The 20,702-nt window shown below is 41.8% G+C and overlaps 1 protein-coding gene across 2 annotated transcripts in view; it reads left to right on the top strand.

The window, feature by feature from the left end:
• Positions 1-20,702, top strand: part of USP13 (ubiquitin specific peptidase 13) — a 135,984-nt gene that overhangs the window by 11,596 nt on the left and 103,686 nt on the right. For both annotated transcript variants that reach the window (XM_025377547.1, XM_025377548.1), the window contains exon 2: positions 17,349-17,474. In XM_025377547.1, coding sequence (XP_025233332.1) covers positions 17,349-17,474 — 126 coding nt within the window. The remainder of the gene's footprint in view (positions 1-17,348; positions 17,475-20,702) is intronic.

Here is a 20,702-nt window from a genome sequence, read left to right as displayed (position 1 = left end):
TGGTTGCAGATCAGGCCTCTGTCTGGTCTGTTCAGTAATGTGGTGATCAGGTAGGACTCCCCTTGTTCCCACGCACAGGGAAGATGTGAACACGAACATCTATTTTTAGGGCTAGAACAACAGGACAATGTAACAATGACAAGAATGTAATGAATCTGAATATGCCTCTGGACAGAGATGTTGCTTGAGGTGCGGGATAGGATGTACCTCATGTGGTAAGATTAAAAAGGAAAGACCATGCACGGTGGTTCACGCCTATAATCCCAGTACTTTGGGAGGCCGAGGTCGGCGGATCACCTGAGGTCAGGAGTTCAAGATCAGCCTGGCCAACATGGTGAAACTCCGTCTCTACTAAAAATACAAAACTTAGCCTGGCATGGTGGCAGGCACCTGTAATCCCAGCTACTCAGGAGGCTAAGGCAGGATAATCGCTTGAAACCAGGAGGTGGAGTTTGCAGTGAGCCATGATCATGCCATTGCACTCCAGCCCGGGCAACAGAGTAAGACCTTGTCTCAAAAGAAAAAAAAAAGATTAAAAAGGAAACATTCTGCTTTGTGTTAATTAGCAAGTGTTAATACTGACTTATGGCTTACTGTACACTCTGCGCTGCAGGAAGTATTATAGGGGGAGAGAGGGTGTAAGTGGGAGGGAAACAGAGGACCATGGCAGAGAAGAGTGTGACATGGATCTCTATCATAGTGGAGTGTGTATGCTAATTTCAAGTGTCCATTATGCAAAGTCTGGCATGAGGACGTAACCGCTTGAGCTAACTCCAGTCCGTCAAGTGTCTATTATGAATCAAATACTATGCCAGGCACCTTTATGTACATCATCTCATTTAATTATGATAGTAATTGGCTTACATGTTATAGTTACGATTTTGCCCCTGTTTTACAGATGAGGAATGGAGAGTCAGAGAGGTTAGGTAATTTCTTCAAGGATTTGTTCAAAGATGGCTTCATGACAGAGTTGGTCTTTAAACCCTGATGAGTCATGAAGTTAGACCCTGCAGCACTTACAGGATATTTAAGGCTTTTCTTTTTTTTGAGACAGAGTCTTGCTGTGTCGCCCAGGCTGGAGTGCAGTGGTGTGATCTCGGCTCACTGCCACCTCCGCCTCCCCAGTTCGAGTGAGTCTTGTGCCTCAGCCTCCTGAGTAGCTGGGACCACAGGCATGCACCACTTTGTCCAGCTAATTTTTGTATTTTCAGTAGAGATAGGGTTTCTCCATGTTGGTCAGGGCGTTCTTGAACTCCTGACCTCAAGTGATCTGCCTGCCTTGGCTTCTCAAAGTGTGGGATTACAGGCATGAGCCACTGCACCCAGCTAGATATTTAAGCTTTAAACAGTGTGGTGCTTAAAATTTGTGAGAGGAGATTTTAGACCTGGGAATAATCAACAAAGTCTAGAAGAGTTACTGGCCTGGACAACTGGATGGAATCCAAAGAGGCAGCACTTTGGAGGGGAAGGGTGAACAAAGGTATGGAATTGGGACCAACTTGACTTGCATGTGAGACAGTAAAAATTGTCTTATGGAAGAGAAGATTCCTGGGGAGACGGGAAAGCAAAGTTGAATCTTCTGTGGGATGTAAAAGAGGTTGTCTTGATAAGGTTAGACCTGAGGGACCAGCCAATTATGAGCAAGGGAACAGCATGGGGATGGTTGTCCTCTGGTGCTACTGTTCTGGAAGTGGAATGAGGAATAGGTGGGAGTGGCTACAGGAAGCAGGGTTGAAAGTAATTCACATATTGTATCCTTTGTGTAAAGCTGCTGAATTGCTCCTTTGGAGGTGCCATTTGGGGCAGGTTCTGCCATTGAGTGTCCAGCCTGTTCTTTGGAAGAAGCCTCAGTTGGTGTGAATTCTCTCTCTAGGTCCCCGGTTTTATTGCTGGACACAAGCTGATTAGGACAAGTGGGCTGTGAGGGCCCCTGTCTTGCAGCTCCTTCACCAGTGTCTCGAAGCCCAGCACCTTGGGTCTTGCCACTGTTTTTGTCAGGGAGCTGTCAATCTGGAGTGGCCACTTCCCAGGGACTCCAGCTGTCCTTTTGCATTTGGGGAGTGGAGCTGGCAAAGCCTGCTGAAACCTCTCTCCTGCCCCTCAGGAAAGCTTGGCAGGGTGCCTGGTGCAGGCTGCTTACTTGAGTGGGGCTGCCCTCCTTTGCCTGTCCCTCCTGCTTTCCTTGAATGAAACAGTCTTGAAAAAAAGAGAAACTGCTCTTTTCCCCAGGCCCCCACGAGAGCGTGTGCTTGCCGACAGCCGCCCACCTGGCTCCTGTCACCAAAACGACATCTGCTTCTCAGTAGCACCAGGCAGCCCACAGGGGGCTAGACTGGCCTGGGCTCAAATCCACCTCCACTTACTACTTAGCAGCCATGTGACTTCAACAAATGCTTTAATGTCACTGAATTCCTGTGAGCCTTGGTTTCCCCCTTTGTAGTGCCTTACCTTGCAGGGTTGTTGTAATCACAGCTGTCCATTCAACCTATCTTATTGCTGTTCTCTCTGGAACTCTCCCCTCCCTAGCTCTCACTTTTAAGCTAGTGGATATGTAGCAGAGGTACTTGCCCTTTTATTAGTGGTTTAATGAGGGGTTCCCTTCGAGAAGATGAAATGGCATTTATGGAATCTTAGGGTTGCCGAAGAGAGACTTCTTTTACTTGGTAATTCTGCGTAAGGCGCTACTCAACAGTGAAAGCTTTTGCTGGCCTCTTTGATGGAGACTCTGTTCTGGGCCATTGTTCATACTCAAATTCAGATCCGAGGGATAGGCTTTTATGGGTTAGCCTGGAAATTCAATCTTCGTGTTTATCAGGGGGATTTCATCCTGAAGAAAACCATCACTTTTAAAAAATAAAATAAAAATAAGAAATGACTATAAAAGGTGTACTGTTGACAAGGTGGTTTCACATTTTCTTTTTGTGTGTAAGCTGGGGACTGCTGCAGGTGCCCAGTTCACTGTGTTCGTATGCTGATGGTTTCCATGTTACCCATTTGTCCTGAGAGTATTGTAGTAGTTCAACTTCGTGCCCTGCCTCTGGCCTTCCCCAGCTGCGGTGGGGTCAGTATCCTCATTGCTCAAAATACCCAGAGGAATGATTCTTTTTTTTTTTTTTTTTGCGACAGCGTTTTGCTCTTCTTGTCCAGTTTGGAGTGCAATGGAGCGATCTTGGCTCACTGCAACCTCTGTCTCCTGGGTTCAAGTAATTATTCTGCCTCAGCCTCCCGAGTAGCTGGGATTACAGGCATGCATCACCACACCTGGCTAATTTTTATATTTTTAGTAGAGATGGGATTTCTCCATGTTGGTCAGACTGGTCTTGAACTCACAGCCTCAGGTGATCCGCCCGCTTTGGCCTCTCAAAGTGCTGGGATTACAGGCATGAACCACCATGCCCGGCTGCTTCAGTTTTATACTTATCAAAAAAGTTAATAAATGATGCCTCAGTAGAACACTAAATTTATAGTGTAGTCAAAACTGAGTTGTTCAGACTCTGCCTTTAGCTGTGCAGGACCAGGCTGTACAGCTCTAATGCATAGGAGTCCTCTGCAGAAAGGGAGACACTCAAAGTCAGAGCAAGCTGGAGGAATCATTACTGCATTAACATTTCAACATTTATTTATTTATATGTTTTTTTTTAGAGATGGGGTCTCGCTGTGCTGCCCAGGCTGGCATCGATCTCCTGGGCTCAAGTGGTCCTCCCACCTCAGTCTTTTGAGTAGCTGGGACTACAGGTGTGCACCACCATGCCTGCTGCTGGATTAGTATTTCCATTTTTTTCTTAACATTTCATGGCCACAGATGTTTTATCAGTGTTTAGCAGCAAGGCCAATACTCTTGGGATTACATGCATTTGTTCTTTCCTACCTAGTTTATGTGGACACATTTATTTCACTGAATCTGCTGTTGAAACCAAGATTTTAGATTTTGCAATTATTGTATTCTGGTAATTTTGTTTTACTGGTGACCTGTTTGGTTATTCCCTGCTAGCCAGCCTATTTTCTTTCTTTCTCTGTTTATTTGTTTTTTGAGACGAAGTCTCACTCTGTTGTCCAGGCTAGAGTGCAGTGGTGTGATCTTGGCTCACTGCAACCTTGACCTCCTGGGCTCAAGCAGTTCGCCTGCCTTGGCCTCCCAAAATGCTGAGATTACAGGCATGAGCCACTGCATCCAGCCCTATTTTCTGATAATGCTTTTCTCCATTGTATTTCCCCCTTCTGTGTGTTGCATGCTTGCCACCCTTGATCTGGAATCTTGTTTTACTTTCTTATTGCTCACTTGCTTCTTACCTATGGGTGCTTAATTTGCTCATTTGCTTCTTGTTTATGGTTGCTTAATTTTTGCAATTTAAAACTCTTGTCTGGTTTGCTCCAGAAGCGAGAATATACTGGAGATCTGTGCTCTGGTTATTGGAACACTCATGTCTGTCATTCGGACATGGAAGTAAGTACCTGAGAGGTTGAATTAATAGGTAGGTGGTTGCTTGATGAAAGCAAAAGTTGGGCAGAGACAGGAGGGTGCTCCTATGTACTCAGTAATGAATCAGAACCATTAGGAGTTGTCCTCACTTCCACCCTTTTCCACATGCCTCTACACCTAATCCATCTCCTGGGCTAGTGTGCTCTATCCTAAAATTATATCCTGGCTGGGCACAGTGGCTCACGCCTCTAATCCCAGCACTTTGGGAGGCCAAGGCGGGCAGATCACCTGAGGTCAGGAGTTTGAGACCAGCCTAGCCAACATGGTGAAACCCCATCTCTAATAAAAATACAAAAATTAGCCGGTGTGGTGGCACACGTCTGTGGTCCCAGCTACTCGGGACGCTGAGGCACGAGGATCTCTTGAACTCGGGAGGCAGAGGTGCAGTAAGCTGAGATCACGCCACTGGACTCCAGCCTGGGCTAAAGGGCAAGACTCCATCTCAAAAACAAACAAACAAACAAACAAAAAATTAAATAAATAAATAAAATACAATAATATCCTGACACTGCCCATTTCCCTGTCTCTGCTGTCAGCCCCCTTCCCTCTTTCTCCTGTCACCTTCCCCAGGCTAAGCCACCATCTGGCCTTGTTTAGACAAAGGCTGTCTAAAAGAGCTTTCTGAGATGATGGAATTATTCTGTGTCTGAGCTGTCCAATAGGGTAGCCACTAGCCATCTTTGGCTGTTGAGCACTTAAAATTGGCCAGTGCGGTAGAGGAACTGAAGTTTTAATTTAACTTAATTTAAGTTTAAATATTCACATATGGCTAGTGGCTACCATATTAGACAGTGTGGGTCTAGACTATACAGTAGCCTCTCAACTGCATATTCTCTTGACCCTCCCCCTGCCATAATTCTTCCACAGTAGCCAGAGTGATCTTTGAAAAATGTAGATGAGATCATGGCACTTCTCACTTTAGAAGCCTCCAGTGGCTTTGCTTCTGTCCAGTGTGCACCCAGCTCTCCCCTGGCGTGCAAGGCTTTCTTGAGCTGACCTTTGCAGCCCTCTCCTTCTGTACTGTCACCACCTTTTTCTCATGCTTCTCCAGCACCTGGCTGGCTTTCTATCCTTCAAAGCAGTAGCCAAGCTTTTTTTGGAGTTGGGACCTTTGCACATGCTTTTGCATCTGGAGAGGGTACTCTTCCTTCTTTGCTTGCCTGACTACTCATCATCTTTGAAGTCTCAGCCTCCTAGAGACAACCCTGTCTCCTGTCTGTATAAAGACCCCAATCCTCAGGCTCGTCTTATCACTGCTGGGAATTATCTTTGATGTCTCTTTCTTGCTTGTTGCCTGTCTCTTTTTACTAGGATGTAAATGTCATTAGGGCATCACCCTTGCTGGGTCTCTGATGTCTTGCATTGAGGGACTGAACACACTCCTTCTGCCCTTCACCCCCATGGCCTTCTTTTGCCTCTAGAGAAGACATCACAGCCTCACTCTCATGGCTTCTTTTCCATTCTCCACATTGACCACCCCCTTCTGTAAACATGAGTGGCAGCCAACTAGAGTACAGTGTTCCCGATTAGTTTCATTTTTCCCAGTTGTAATCACAGTCTCATTTGCCTCCCTGAGGTTACACTCCTTATCACCTCTATTTTACTTGTTCCCGAATTTCCTCAGCTGCAGATCTCAAGGTAATCTCTTATTAATCTCAAATTATTGGCCAGGCACAGTGGCTTATGCCTGCAATCCAACAATTTTTTTATTTTGTTTTGAGACAGAGTCTTGCTCTGTCGCCCAGGCTGGAGTGCAGTGGCATGATCTCGGCTCACTGCAACCTCTGCCTCCTGGGTTCCAGAGATTCTTCTGCCTCAGCCTCCTGAGTAGCTGGGATTACAGTTGTGTGCCACCATGCCCGGGTAATTTTTGTATTTTTATTGGAGACGGGGTTTCACCATGCTGGCCAGGCTGCTCTCGAACTCCTGACCTCAGGTGATCTGCCTGTCTCGGCCTCACAAAGTGCTGGGATTACAGGCATGAGTCATTCTGCCTGGCCAATCCCAGTACCTTCGGAGGCTAAGGTGGGTGGATTACTTGAGATCAGGAATTAGAGACCAGCCTGGACAACATGGAGAAACCCCGTCTCTACTAAAAATACAAAAATTAGCCAGGCGTGGTGGTGGATACCAGTAATCCCAGCTACTTGGGAGGCTGAGGCAGGAGAATCCCTTGAACCTGGGAGGCAGAAGTTGAAGTGAGCTGAGATTGCTCCACTGCATTTTAGCCTGGGCGATAGAGTGAGACTCTCTCAAAGATAAAAAATAAAAATCTCAAGTTATTGCCACCACGCTTTACTTTGAGTAGTGGAAATGTACAGCCCCCATAAAGCTGTGTGGTTGGGAAGCCAGGTTGAGAAAAGGGAGCATATCTAAATACATTCAGTTAAAAAACTTTTATTTGTATTTTAATTAAAAAATGAATCTATGTTCCTGAAGAGAAATTAAAAAATGCCAGAAGAGAATGGGAAGAAAACAAATTCCCACATTGTCTCCCCATGCTGAGATAACATCATATGCCAGGAAGAGTGTGCATGTCACGTATATTATAACAGCATACACAGTGTTTTGTTACCTGCTTTCCTCACCCAAAATTACCATGTGCATATTTTTTCTATCCGTAAATAGTCATCCACAAGTCAATTTCAAATAGCTGAAGAGTGTTACATTTCATGGAGGTACCATAAATTATTAAGCAAATCTGTTCTTGGGCATTTGGGTTGCTTTTTTTTTTTTACAATTACAAGCAGCTCATTTGGTTAATTTTTTTTCCTGTCTGCTCTTTTTTGAGTCAATGTTCTAGAAAATATTGTGTTCTGGTCGTCTTGGCCTTCCTTTTCCAAGGGTGTGTGAGTCACCGTCTTCCCGTGGTGTTAGTATGTGATTTGTCCTGGCCTGGATTTGTTGTGACTCCATCTACCTACATTATGTTTCTCTTTGCAGCAATGACCGCTTGTTTTCCACAGGAGACACTGTTCTGTAGTTATAAAAACAAGTGTTATGCAGGGACTGTGTTTCCTGAGCGCGTTGCTCACATAAACTCACGCTCCCTTCCTGTCTTCCAGTGGGAAGGCTGGTTGCCAAGAAAACATCATCGTAAACAAAGTTCTCTGAACACCTACCGATTGACAATGTAGTGTATTTTTATTTAAAATGACTGTTCACTTGCTACTCTGAAACATGTTGCAACCTTGACCTTTATATTTGCCACCATTTTAACATTCTTTTAAACGGCAGGCAATATAAAAATAAGTGACTTTGTCTTTGATGTTACTTCTGAATAGCACATAGAGTGATACAATATAAAGCAGTAAATGAATGGCTTAGGTATATACTGTATGTATATTGAAATGCATTGAAGACAGGATTTTAACAATACATGGGGCTTCTAATGCTGCTCCTTTTTTCTTTTTTCTTTTCTTTTCCTTTTTTTCTGAGAAGGTGTCTTACTCTGTTGCCAGGCTGGAGTGCAATAGTGTGGTCTCAGCTCACTGCAATCTCTGCCTCCCGGGTTCAAGCAATTCCCCTGCCTCAGCCTCCTGAGTAGCTAGGACTACAGATGCACACCACCATGCCCGGATAATTTTTTGTATTTTAGTAGAGACAGGGTTTCACCATGTTGGCCAGGATGGACTTGATCTCCTGACCTGCTTCCCAAAGTGCTGGGATCACAAGCGTGAGCCTCCGTGCTCGGCCAATGCTGCTTCTTTCTTACTGTTTGATTGTGGGGCTGGAGAAGTTAAGGGAAATCCTTATAGAGCCCTGTGCAGTATTTCTTGACTTTCTTGTGATTTTGGATGTCAAAGTCTTGCATCTTGGTCAAGTTTCTGGTTAGTGCATCATAAAAATGATCATTAGAATCCATTTAGCTTAAGATTGTGCACAGAACTGCACTTTGGTCATTCTGGGCTGGGTGTCCTCTGAGCACAGGAGGCAGGTAGGATCCAAGGTGGGATGGGGGTGCAGAGAAGGCAGCCACTTTCCTGAAGAACCCATGTGAGACTGGCTTGGTTACAGTAGGTGGGAGGGCTGGGGCAGTGGGGTTCAAGTGTCCAGGGTGCTAAGAGTGACTTCAGCCAAACAAACCTGAAAAGCTAGAATTTCTGCTGGTGCCTCCGGCTGTTTATCTGTGCGTGGCCATGAGTTTTATTTTGAGAATTCCCATTGTTTAGTCATGCCAGAGACTTTAAGTGGAACCTGTGCTGTGAAGCATTTTAAATTCAGATCAGAAGGGCACTGAGGAATAGTTTGAGAGAGAGAGACCAAATAACAAATAGTGAAGACAAAAGCTATCATTCATCCTACAAAAGTTTGTTCAGTCCTGCCCTGTAGCAGGTACTGTTTTTGGGATTCAGTGGTGAATATGACACAGTTTTCCTGCCCCATGCCCTGTACCAGGTACTATTTTTAGGATTTAGCAATAAATGATACAATTTTTCTGCCTTCAAGGAGCAAATGTATATTTCAGCTTCTGAAGGTACTGGCGACAAACTGAAGGAAGCTTGGGTTTCCCATAGCGATAGATTTCAATGAGCATGACACTGATTGTGAAATGAAAGTAGATTTAGGGTCAAGGACTGTCAGAACAGGGGCTGAGCTGGGAGATGTGGGAGTAGTTCCTACGCAGAGACTGACAGAGTGTGGAGTCTGGGAAGCGCCTGCAGTGAGGAGGCATTGATGGGGCTACTGTAAAGGCTGCAGGCTTGACCTCGTGTCCTGAAAGTCTTTTAAATAATGCTTTCCTGGTGGATGAGACACTCTTAGACTTGGGCCGAGTTCACCTAGCCCTAGACAAGTGCTACCTAAAGTGTGTCAGCTGACTGGGCTGAGAGATGAGTACAGCACTGAGAGTAGTGTTTCGAGATTTTTTTTTTTTTTTTTTTTTTTTTTTTTCTTGAGATGGAGTTTTGCCCTTGTTGCCCAGGTTGGAGTGCAATGCCACGATCTTGGCTCACTGCAGCCTCTGCCTTCCGGGTTCAAGTGATTCTCCTGCCTCAGCCTTCCTGAGTAGCTGGGATTACAGGCATGTGCCACTACGCCAGGCTAATTTTGTATTTTTAGTGGAGACAGGGGTTTCTCCATGTTGGCCAGGTTGGTCTCGAACTCCTGACCTCAGGTGATTCGCCCGCCTTGGCCTCCCAAAGTGGTGGGATTAACAGGCGTGAGCCACTGTGCGTGGCCTGTTTTGAGATTTCGATAGCAACTTGACATTGCAGTCAAAGCCAAGTGTGTGACCAGTGGATCTGTTTGCCTAGGACATAGACTGGTTTGGGTTTTGTGGAACTTAAGTGTGTGGTAAGACCATATCTGGCTGGGGCTTTGAACTAGCCATGTGCAGTGGGACCACGTATCTTTCCTTAACAAATGAAAACAACACGAAACAAAAAACAGAAACAACCTCATCCATCGTGACAATAGTTGGAGAAGCACCACTCTAGACCAAGCAAGACTCATTGCACACAATTTATAAATTTGTCTTTTTAAATAATGTTGCAGTATTTTCTTGTGCTTATATCCCACAATTTCTTAATTCCTCTATTTGGGGTCATTGCTACATTGTTTTATTATAGATAGTGAATGTGCACAGAACTGCACATTCTGTGCAGAATATTTTTGTACAAATTCGTTTTTCTTTTTTTCTTCTTTTCTTCTTTTGGGCCAAAAGGGAAAATACAGTGTCAAAGGGTCACTGTTTTTTTTGCTCTCTTGAAAGGCTGAACTGATTTATATTGTAGGAGAAGATATACGGGTTTTGTCTGTGGCTTCAGGCTGTGCAATTTTAATAGTTTTTACTGGTTTATGAGGCATGTACCTGTGCCTTGAGATGGTTTTATTATGCTTACTTAAGGAGGTTGTGAGGATGTGATGGTTTGATTTTAATATTTTCTCATATTGGAAACCAAATGATCTTTAAAAAAATTCTTTCCCAGCACTTTGGGAGGCCGAGGCGGGAGGATCACGAGGTCAGGAGATCGAGACCATCCTGGCTAACATCCTGTCTCTACTAAAAATACAAAAAATTCACTGGGCATGGTACGCGTGCTTGTAGTCCCAGCTACTTGGGAGGCTGAGGCAGGACAATGGCGTGAACCCGGGAGACAGAGCTTGCAGTGAACCGAGATCGCGCCATTGCACTCCAGCTTGGGCGACATAGCAAGACTCCATCTCAAAAAAAAAAAAAAAAAATTCTTAAGTTGAACTTGAATGTTGATGACATCTTGTGATTCATCAGTTTTTATATAGTTTGGATACATGCTTTTATTCACTGTACTTTATGTTTTTCCCCATTATCTTGTCTTTTATTTGTTTCATTACATTTTGTGGTACAAAACATGGTCACTGGTGTTTACATTTTTAAACTAAACTACATCATCTCTGAAGATATCCCTAATTTTTTTGGCCAGAAATTATTTTCCCCTTTAAAAGTGGGCTGAATGTATGATTCTGCTCTTTTTAGTTTTGTAATTGCTTATTTCTTGGATCTATTTGGACCTTATTACCGTGTTTCATATAAGTTGTAGATCCAGATTAATTTTCTTCTATACTGATGTTAATTTTCCTAGTAGCTTTTATTGGTGGTTCTTTTCCACATTTTTGTATTTCCTGTGATTTGACATATATTAAACAGTTATCTTAGAATGCATATATTTCTGGAGCCTCCATTCTTATGCTACCATTAATTTTTTAAAAAAAATTTCCCCAATGCTCTATAAGTTTTATCTGTAACCTATTTTTATTATTATTATTATTATTATTATTATTGTTATTATTATTATTTGAGACGGAGTCTCGCTCTGTTGCCCAGGCTGGAGTGCAGTGGTGTGTTCTCAGCTCACTACAACCCCTGCCTCCTGGGTTCAAGCAATTCTCCTGCCTCAGCCTGCTAAGTAGCTGGGACTAGAGGCGTGTGCCGCCACGCCTGGCTAATTTTTATATTTTTGGTAGCGATGAGGTTTCACCATGTTGTCCAGGCTGGTCTGGAACTCCTGACCTCAAGTGATCTGCCCACCTTGGCCTCCCAAATTGCTGGGATTACAGGCTTGAGCCACTGTGCCTGGCCTGTAATCTATTTTAATTTAATAGAGCACTCTACCACCATTACTTTAAAAAAAGTTTTATTTTGTATTCTGCCTGATATGGTTTGGCTGTGTCCCCACCCAAATCTTATCTTGAATTGTAGTTTCCATAATCCCCACATGTCGTAGGAGGCACCTGGTGGGAGATAATTGAATCATGGGGTTGGTTACCCCCATCCTGTTCTCATAATAGTGAGTGAGTTTTCATGAGATTTGATGGTTTTATGAGGAGCTTTTCCCCCTTTGCTCAGCACTTCTCCTTCCAGCTGCCCTGTGAAGAAGGTGCCTTTCTTTCTCTTTGCCTTCCGCCATGATTTTGTTTCCTGAGGCCTTCTCAGCCACATGGAACTGTCAGTCAGTTAAACCTCTTTCCTTTATAAATTACCCAGTCTTGGGTGTTTCATTATAGCAGTATGAGAATGGACTCGTACACTGTCCTTTGATTCTTCTGGTTGCATTTCACCGTCATCTTGCACTTGCCTGATTTCTTGGCTGCCCTTTTGTGCACATGGAGGCATGTGCTTTACCATGCTTCCTTGGCTGGTGATCTTAGTGAGAAGATGGCTGGTTAATGAGAGGATGAGGTTGAGGGTTTGAAACTCTATGAGTCAGGTAGCTTAGCTTGATTGTGGGCTGTATACCATTCTCTGTGCTTTGGTCACAAGGAAATTGGGAGACAGTTATCCACATGACTTTTTATCAGGATTGAAAGAAGCTGTTGGGAGCAGAGGCCATGGGGTGCTGAGTCTGTATGTGAAAGACAGTGTATGATAGGACCAATATTTAGACATTAATAGGGCAAGAAAGGAGAAAGCATAGATCATTAGACTGGGGTGTTTGTTCTATATGTGATAGGTTTAGAAGGGTTTTCTGTCTTAATGTTCCCTGAATTTTTAGAACTACTGGTGAGCGCATTGGGCAGGGCCTCCCTGTCAGCATTGGCCCTGTAGAGGGGCACACACTACCTCTGTGGCCAGCCTTGGTGTCCAGTGGAACAAGCTTGTTGATTTTTTTTTTTTTTTCCCTCGCTCTATTGCCCAGGCTGGAGTGCAATGGTGTGATCTCGGCTCACTGCAATCTCCGCCTCCTGGGTTCAAGCAATTTTCTGCCTCAGCCTCCTGAGTAGCTGGATTACAGGCGCCTGCCACCATGCCCAGCTAACTTTTGTATTTTTAGTAGAGACTGAGTTTTACCATGTTGGACAGGCTGGTCTCGAACTCCTGACCTGAAATGATCCACCCGCCTCTGCCTCCCAAAGTGCTGGAATTACAGGTGTGAGCCACTGTGCCCAGCCACCTGTTGATGTCATAATGAAATCCTTCCTTATCTGGCCATTCCATTCTGAGTGTCAAAGAATTTTTCTCTTTGATTATGGACTTTGTGACATTATCAAGCAGCTTCAGAAATTGAGAATTCATGTTTGGTATGTTAAATTTCTGGCCGGGTACAATGGCTCATGCTGTAATCCCAGCGCTTTGGGAGGCCGAGGTGGGTGGATCACAAGGTCAGGAGTTGGAGACCAGCGTGGCTAACATGGTGAAACCCCATCTCTCTACTGAAAATACAACATTACCTGGGTGTCGTGGCGCATGCCTCTAATCCCAGATACTCGAGAGGCTGAGACAGGAGAATCGCTTGAACCCGGGAGGTGGAGGTTGCGGTGAACCAAGATTGTGCCATTGCATTCCAGCCTGGGCAACAAGAACAAAACTCCATGAGAAAATAAAATAAAATAAAATAAATTTCCATCAGATTCCCTAATAAGAAAAAAACCCTTGACAATGAAATTTGGAAAGACTATGATTACTTAAGAAACTATAAACTCTTGGATTATAGAGTATTTCTATATTTTTCTTTAGAAAAATATTGTCCTTGAACATTTTTGTTCTTCTGATTGCGAATTTCTTGGTTCTTCTACTAATTGCCTAGTGTTTTTTTCTGACAGATTAGTATTTGTTACTCCCAGCCTATGTGGCTGTCAGACTCACTTATTCTACCTTCTGCTTGTTTTCCCCAATTATAAAATGATTTGGATAATGAGATAATGATAATTAGCCCATAATATATAATAAACAACATTTATGTATTGTCATATATCACAGAAAGCACTTTGATGTATTTCACCCCCTTTAAATTTCATGCAACTCTGTGTGGTGGAAATTACTGCTATGGCCATGTTTATAGCGGAGAACACTGGAGCTCAGAGCCCCATATGTCAGCCTGCCTTAGGCCAGAGAGCTAGCTGGTGACAGTGCATGACCTCTATTACAAATTCCCTATTTTCCCCAGTAAATCTTCTGGCTCGAATTCATAGACTGAATTACATTTTATTGGAAGAGAATGGAACTTTTTTTTAAAATCACAATATGTGATGCTTAATTTAATGGATTTAATGAATAATTGACTATTATAGTGATGCAGTATGTTTTTCTTAAGAGGTCTATCTATCCAAAAAACATGTTTATTTAGAAAACTCTTTTGAAAATATTTACCTAATTTGTTGATTAAATGCATGTAATGTATTGTCTCTAGTTGAAGGACTTTTCTAATTTTATTTAAATGATTTCATGTAAAGGTAGAAAAGTTATCCAGAAACACAAGCTATATTATAATTATAAGCTTTTTTGGATTTTTTTTTTTTGAGACAGGGTCTGTTTCTGTCACCCAGCATGGATGGCACAATCATGGCTCACTGCAGCCTTGACCTCCCTGGGTTAAAGTGACCCTCCCACCTCAGCCTCCTAAGTAGCTGGGATTACAGGCTGGGTAATTTCTGTATTTTTTTTTTTTTTTTTTTTTTATAGACAGGCTTTCTCCATGTTGCCCAGACTGGTCTTGAACTCCTGGGCTCAAACGATCCACCTGCCTCAGCCTCCCAAAATGCTGGGATTAGATGCTATTTTGAAGTCAAGCATTAAAAATTTCATTTGCAAGTGTTTGTTGCTAATATCTAAAATTGCGGTTGACTTTAGTCTATGAACTTGTAGCGTGTGATTTTGCTAAATTCACTTATTGCTTTTACTAGTTGTTATTTTCACTAGTTTGTGTAGATTTCTTAGAATTTTCCATATGGACTGTATTGTCATTAGGAAATAGAGACCATTTTACTTCTTTCTTTGTGATTTTTATACCTGTTGTTTATTTATTTAATTTGCTTATTGCAATGTGTATGCTACAGTAAGAGGCACATACTTGAGTTAATGGTTAAGTGTTCACATTGTGAGAGGACTGTTTATATCCTCACTTAGAAATTCTAGATACAATGTTGGAGAATTTTATTATTAGAAAATTGTTTAAATTAACAATCTTTATTGGAATTTTAAACAATGTTTTGGAATTTTAAATAATTTTATTGGAATTTAAATTTTAAACAAATTTTAAACAATTTTAAACAAACAAATTTTAAACAATTTTTATTGGAATTTAAACAAATTTTAAACAAAATTATTGGAATTTTAAACAATTTTTAAATATATATGTAATAAACATCAATGTTTGTTTTGATATTGTACTTTGTGCTCTACTGAAATGCACTGTAAGGAATTTTGTAAGGTATTTATTGGCAATTTTGTCAGGCATTCAAAAGTTAGTTTTACATTATTTTATTATTATTATTTTTATTATTTGGACAGGTGAGACTAACCATAGCTTAAGAAAATCCTCTTCCTTTGAGGAAAGGATGGCTAATTTTGTAGCTTAAGTTTATAGAAAAGCATGTTAAGCAAAGTGAGAGAAAACAAGAGATGAAATTAAGATAGAAAATCAAGTATCTAAAATTCAAACATATCCTTGACTGTCATTGTAGCAGTATGTCTTTAACTAAATAATATTATGTGCTTTGAAATGTGGCATGGAGGGATAAAAGGAGAAATAGATTCAACTCTAACACTTCCATGCTGTGTGAACTTGGGTAAGTGACTTATCCTTAGTTTTTTTTTTTTGATACTGTAAAGTAGAAATAACAATAAGCAACTTGCAGTGGTTAGCATTGAAATAATATACATATACATAAGCTGGGCATGGTGGCTCACACCTGTAATCCCAGCACTTTAGGAGGCTGAAGTGGGCAAATTGCTTGAGCCTAGGAGTTCGAAACCAGCCTAGGCAACATGGCAAAACCCTATCTCTACAAAAAATACAAAAATTAACTGGGTATGGTGGCACGTGCCTATAGTCCCAGCTACTTGGGAAGCTGAGGTGGGAGGGGTCTTGAGCCTAGGAGGTTGATGCTGCAGTGAGCCAGGATCCTGCCATTACACTCCAGCCTGGGGAACACAGTGAGATGCTGTTGAAACAAACAAACAAACAAACAAACAGAAAACAATAACAAAAAGAGAGAAAGACAACAATATACATGAAGCATATCAGATATGCAATAACATGCATTATAAGATTTCATCCTTTATTATGTACTTATTGTTATTACAGATTGAGTATCCCTTATCTGAAATGCTTGGTACTAGAAGTGTTTCAGATTTTTATTTTTTTTGGATCTTGGAATATTTGCATTATATTTACTATTTCAGCATCCCTAATCTGAAAATTAGAAATCCAAAATGCTCCAAAATCTGAAACTTTTTGAACATCAACATGACACTTTAACATAAATGCTCATTGAAGCATTTTAGACTTTTGGATTAGAGATATTCGACCTGTATTTATTTATTACATTTTTTTTTTTTTCCCCCCGAGACAGAGTCTTACTCTGTCACCCAGGCTGGAGTGCAGTGGCGCTATCTTGGCTCACTGCAACCTCCGCTTCCCAGGTTCAAGCAATTCTCCTGCCTCAGCCTCCTGAGTAGTTGGAACTACAGGCGCCCGCCACCACGCCCGGCTAATTTTTGTATTCTTAGTAGAGATGGGGTTTCATCATGTTGGCCAGGCTATTCTTGAACTCTTTTTTTTTTTTTTTGAGATGGAGTCTCGCTCTGTCACCCAGGCTGGAGTGCAGTGGCCGGATCTCAGCTCACTGCAAGCTCCACCTCCCGGGTTTACGCCATTCTCCTGCCTCAGCCTCCCGAGTAGCTGGGACTACAGGCGCCCGCCACCTCGCCCGGCTAAGTTTTCGTATTTTTTAGTAGAGACGGGGTTTCACCGTGTCAGCCAGGATGGTCTCGATCTCCTGACCTCGGGATCCGCCCGTCTCGGCCTCCCAAAGTGCTGGGATTACAGGCTTGAGCCACCGCGCCCGGCTATTCTTGAACTCTTGACCTTGTGATCTGCCTGCCTCGGCCTCCCAAAGTGCTGGGATTACAGGCATGAGTCACTGCGCCCAGCGCTACATTGTTATAGTTTATTCATGAATACTATCAAATATCATGTGTCACCAAAGAAAGGGAACAATATCTTTGAAGAACCCTTTCCTGCTAAAATGACCTAAAACTTTGCATTCCTGGAGACTTGCACCAATGAATGAGGAAGAACGATGATAAAATATTACAGTGAAAGTTTTGCCAACTTTTTTCTACCTTTCTCTTCCTTTGCCCTATTGTCAGACAAGCATGTTTATTTCCTAGAGCCTCTGAGGATCTCACCTCACTGTGAACGTAGCCAGCATTTGGGAAACGATTGCCCAGTTGTCCATAGGAGCATTTGGAGCCAGGGCTGGGGTGAAACCACTGCTGTGGGTGTCTGTGGAGCTGCCGAAGGGTCATTGATGATGACTGCAGGAGCCTCGGTGGCCCTTTGCCAGGCCTTATCTTCAGCGTTTGCCTTCCTTCCCTTTCCCTCTTTCTGTATCTGACTACTTGGCTAGGTATCCTTGGCTAATGCACTTTTTCTCTTTCTTCTAGAATTCTGAAGGCGGACTCTATGTATGCATGAATACATTTTTGGCCTTTGGAAGGGAACATGTTGAAAGACATTTTCGAAAAACTGGACAGAGTGTATACATGCACCTGAAAAGACATGTCCGAGAGGTGAGAGCCGCACTTTCAGAGAACTGGCCTTGATGTCTTTCCTGTAAGGTTGTCTCAATGTGCTTTCTCACGTGGAGATTTGACCATGCCCACGTAACTTCTGTTTCCCTTTGATGATGAGAAACAAAAACAGCACTGTTTGCAAAATCCAGAGAGTCTCCCAAACCTTATCTTAACCAGTTTTATTTTTCTTCCTCTAAACTTCTGATTGGTGTTTTTAAGAATACATAGGTTGACTAATTGGAAAACAAAAAAACTAGGTTTAAAAATACAGAAAAGTACAGATACACTCATGGATCCAAAAATCAGGAAAAAAACCCCATTTGAATATTCTTGCTTCAGATTTGTTTTGTTTTTTTTTTTAGTATAAGAAATAGAGCTTCCTTAAAAATTCAAGTTCCTTTTGTCCCTCTCCCTCACCAGAAGTAACCACTGCTGTGAACTTTTTCTGTGTCATGCATGCCAGTATGTTTTATTAACAAATGCATATTTAAGAACAAAATATAGTATAACTTTATATGTTTTAAAGATGTAGATAAATGCTATCATACGCCTACCTATAATTCTGTGAAGAGTTTTTCCCCTCAGCATCCAAATGTTTCATTTCTTTTGGGATCTGTCCATGTTGAGATACATCTGGATGTATTCATTTCAATAGTTGTTTGGTTTTTCATCTTATGAGTACCTTGTAATTTATTCTCTTCTCCTATTGATGAACATTTAGATTGTTTCTATTTTTTTGCTACTGTAAAGAATGCAGCAATTAACGTTTTTGTACACTTCTCCTGGGGGTACAAGTGCCAGATTTCTTCAGGAAATAGATCTCTAGATCTGCACAACATGGTTGTGCAGGCTCATGTTATGCTTCTCTTTGTTTTTACTAGATAGTGCCAAGTCTCTTCCCAGAGTGATTGTACCTATTTGCACTCCGATCTGCAATAATTATGATTTCTTGCTTTCCCACACTCTCACCAACCCTTGGTCAGATTTCTGTTTTTGCCAATCTAATGATTATGAAGTGGCATCTGAATATTTGGCACATCTCTTTGTACTTTCTATTCTGTTTTTTTTTCTTGTTGGATTTGCCTATTTATATTTTTGGCCTATTTTCTTTATGGATTTATCTTTTTCTTATAAGTGTGATGAGTTATTTTTACATTCTGGATACCAAACCTTTGTTTGTTACATACTAGATTTCCTTTGAGTTCTGTGCCTTACTAAATTTCTTTTGAGTCTGTGGCTTGTCGTTTTACTTTGTTTATCAATTATTTTGTAGGATAGAAGTTGTAAGTTTTGAATTAGTTAGATTTATTAAACTTTTTGTCTTATGAGTTGTGCTTTTTGTATCTTGTCTAAGAAATTGTTTCCTACCTCAAGGTCATAAAGACATTTTGTACTAGGTTGTTTTCAGTCTGTTTTCACGTTGCTGATAAAGACATACTTAAGACTGGGCAATTTACAAAAGAAAGAGGTTTAATACAGTTCCATGTGGCTGGGGAGGTGTCACAATCATGGTAGAAGGCAAAAAGGAGCAAGTCACATCTTCCGTGGATGGTGGCAGGCAAAGAGAGAGCTTGTGCAGGGAAATTCCCATTTTTTAAACCATCAGATCTCATGAGACTCATTCACTATCATGAGAACAGCGCAGAAAAGACCCGCCCCCATAATTCAATCACCTCCCACTGGGTTCCTCCCATGACATGGAGGAATTGTGGGAGTTACAATTCCAGATGAGATTTGAGTGGGGACACAGCCAAACTATATCACATTTCTTACAGTAGTTTTTACATTTTTATTTAAGTGTGTGTGAATGTGACTGTTTTAACGTTTTAGGTCTTTAATCCATGTATAATTTATTTTTGTATTTGTATGAAGAATGGGAATCTATTTTTTCATATTGATAACTAGTTGTTTTATGATTCATAGAGTAGTACAACCTTTCCCATTGATTTATAGTATTACCCTTTTATTTTTATTTTTATTTATTTATTTTTTGAGACGGAGTCTCTCTCTGTCACCAGGGTGAAGTGCAGTGGCGCGATCTTGACTCACTGCAACCTCGGCCTTCTGGATTCAAGCGATTCTCTTGCCTCAGCCTCCTGAGTAGCTGGGACTACAGGCACGCACCACCATGCCCAGCTAATTTTTATATTTTTGGTAGAGACAGGGTTTCACCATGTTGGCTAGGATGGTCTTGATCTCTTGACCTTATGATCCGCCCCCCTCTGCGTCCCAAAGTGCTGGGATTACAGGCATGAGCCACCGTGCCTGGCAATATCACCCTTTACACACACACACACACACACACACACATTTTGTTTGTTTGTGTTCTGAGACATGCTCTCACTCTGTCACCCAGGCTGGAGTGCAGTGGTGCCACCACGGCTCATTGCAGCTGCAACCTCCTGGGCTCAAGTGATCCTCCCACCTCAGCCCCCCAAGTAGCTGAGACACAGGCATGTGTCACCACATCTGGCTAATTTCTATATTTTTTGTAGAGATAGGGTTTCCCAGGCGACCGTGATGCCCTGTCTCCTGCTCCTGAGCCTAAGCAATCCACTGGCTTGGCCTTCCAAAGTGCTGGGATTACAGCTGAGAGCCACTGTGCCTGGCTACCCTTTTATAGTTTAACTTGCCATTCACATTTGGGTCTCTCTTCAGTCTCTCAGTTGTGTTCTGTTGATCTTATTCGTCTATCTCTGCATTGGTGTGGCAAGCCTTGATATCTTTTAGTGCAAGCACTTTTTCCATATTTATTTATTTTTCTTTCTTTTTTTTTTCTGATGCTGTGGTTGAAGCCATATTTTTTTTTCCAGAATTTTCCTGGGTATTTCTAGGCATTTATTTTTCTGTATGGATTATGGAATTAGTTCATCAAGCTTAAAAGTCCTATTTGAGATTTTGATGACAATCACATTGAATTTATAGATTAATCTATAATCCACATCCTTGTTTAAGCTCTATGTTTAAGGTTATTGTTTAAGCTCTTTGGTTTTGTCCACTGCTGTGTCCTTAGCACTTAACAGTGCCTTCTATATAGTAGGTGCTTCATAAATATTTATTGAGTAAGTGTTTAACATAGCATACCTCTTTTTTCATGTTTCCATTTTGTCATTCAATAAGTTTTGTAATTTTCTATAAAGGAACTCATATTTTGTTAGATTTTTTTTTAGTACCCTATAATTTTTTTTTTTTTTTTTTTTTTTTTTTTTTTTTTTTTTTTTTTTT

Source organism: Theropithecus gelada, chromosome 2 (assembly GCF_003255815.1).
Source record: "Theropithecus gelada isolate Dixy chromosome 2, Tgel_1.0, whole genome shotgun sequence".
Classification (NCBI taxonomy): domain Eukaryota; kingdom Metazoa; phylum Chordata; class Mammalia; order Primates; family Cercopithecidae; genus Theropithecus; species Theropithecus gelada.
This window is presented reverse-complemented; position numbering and strand designations above follow the sequence as displayed.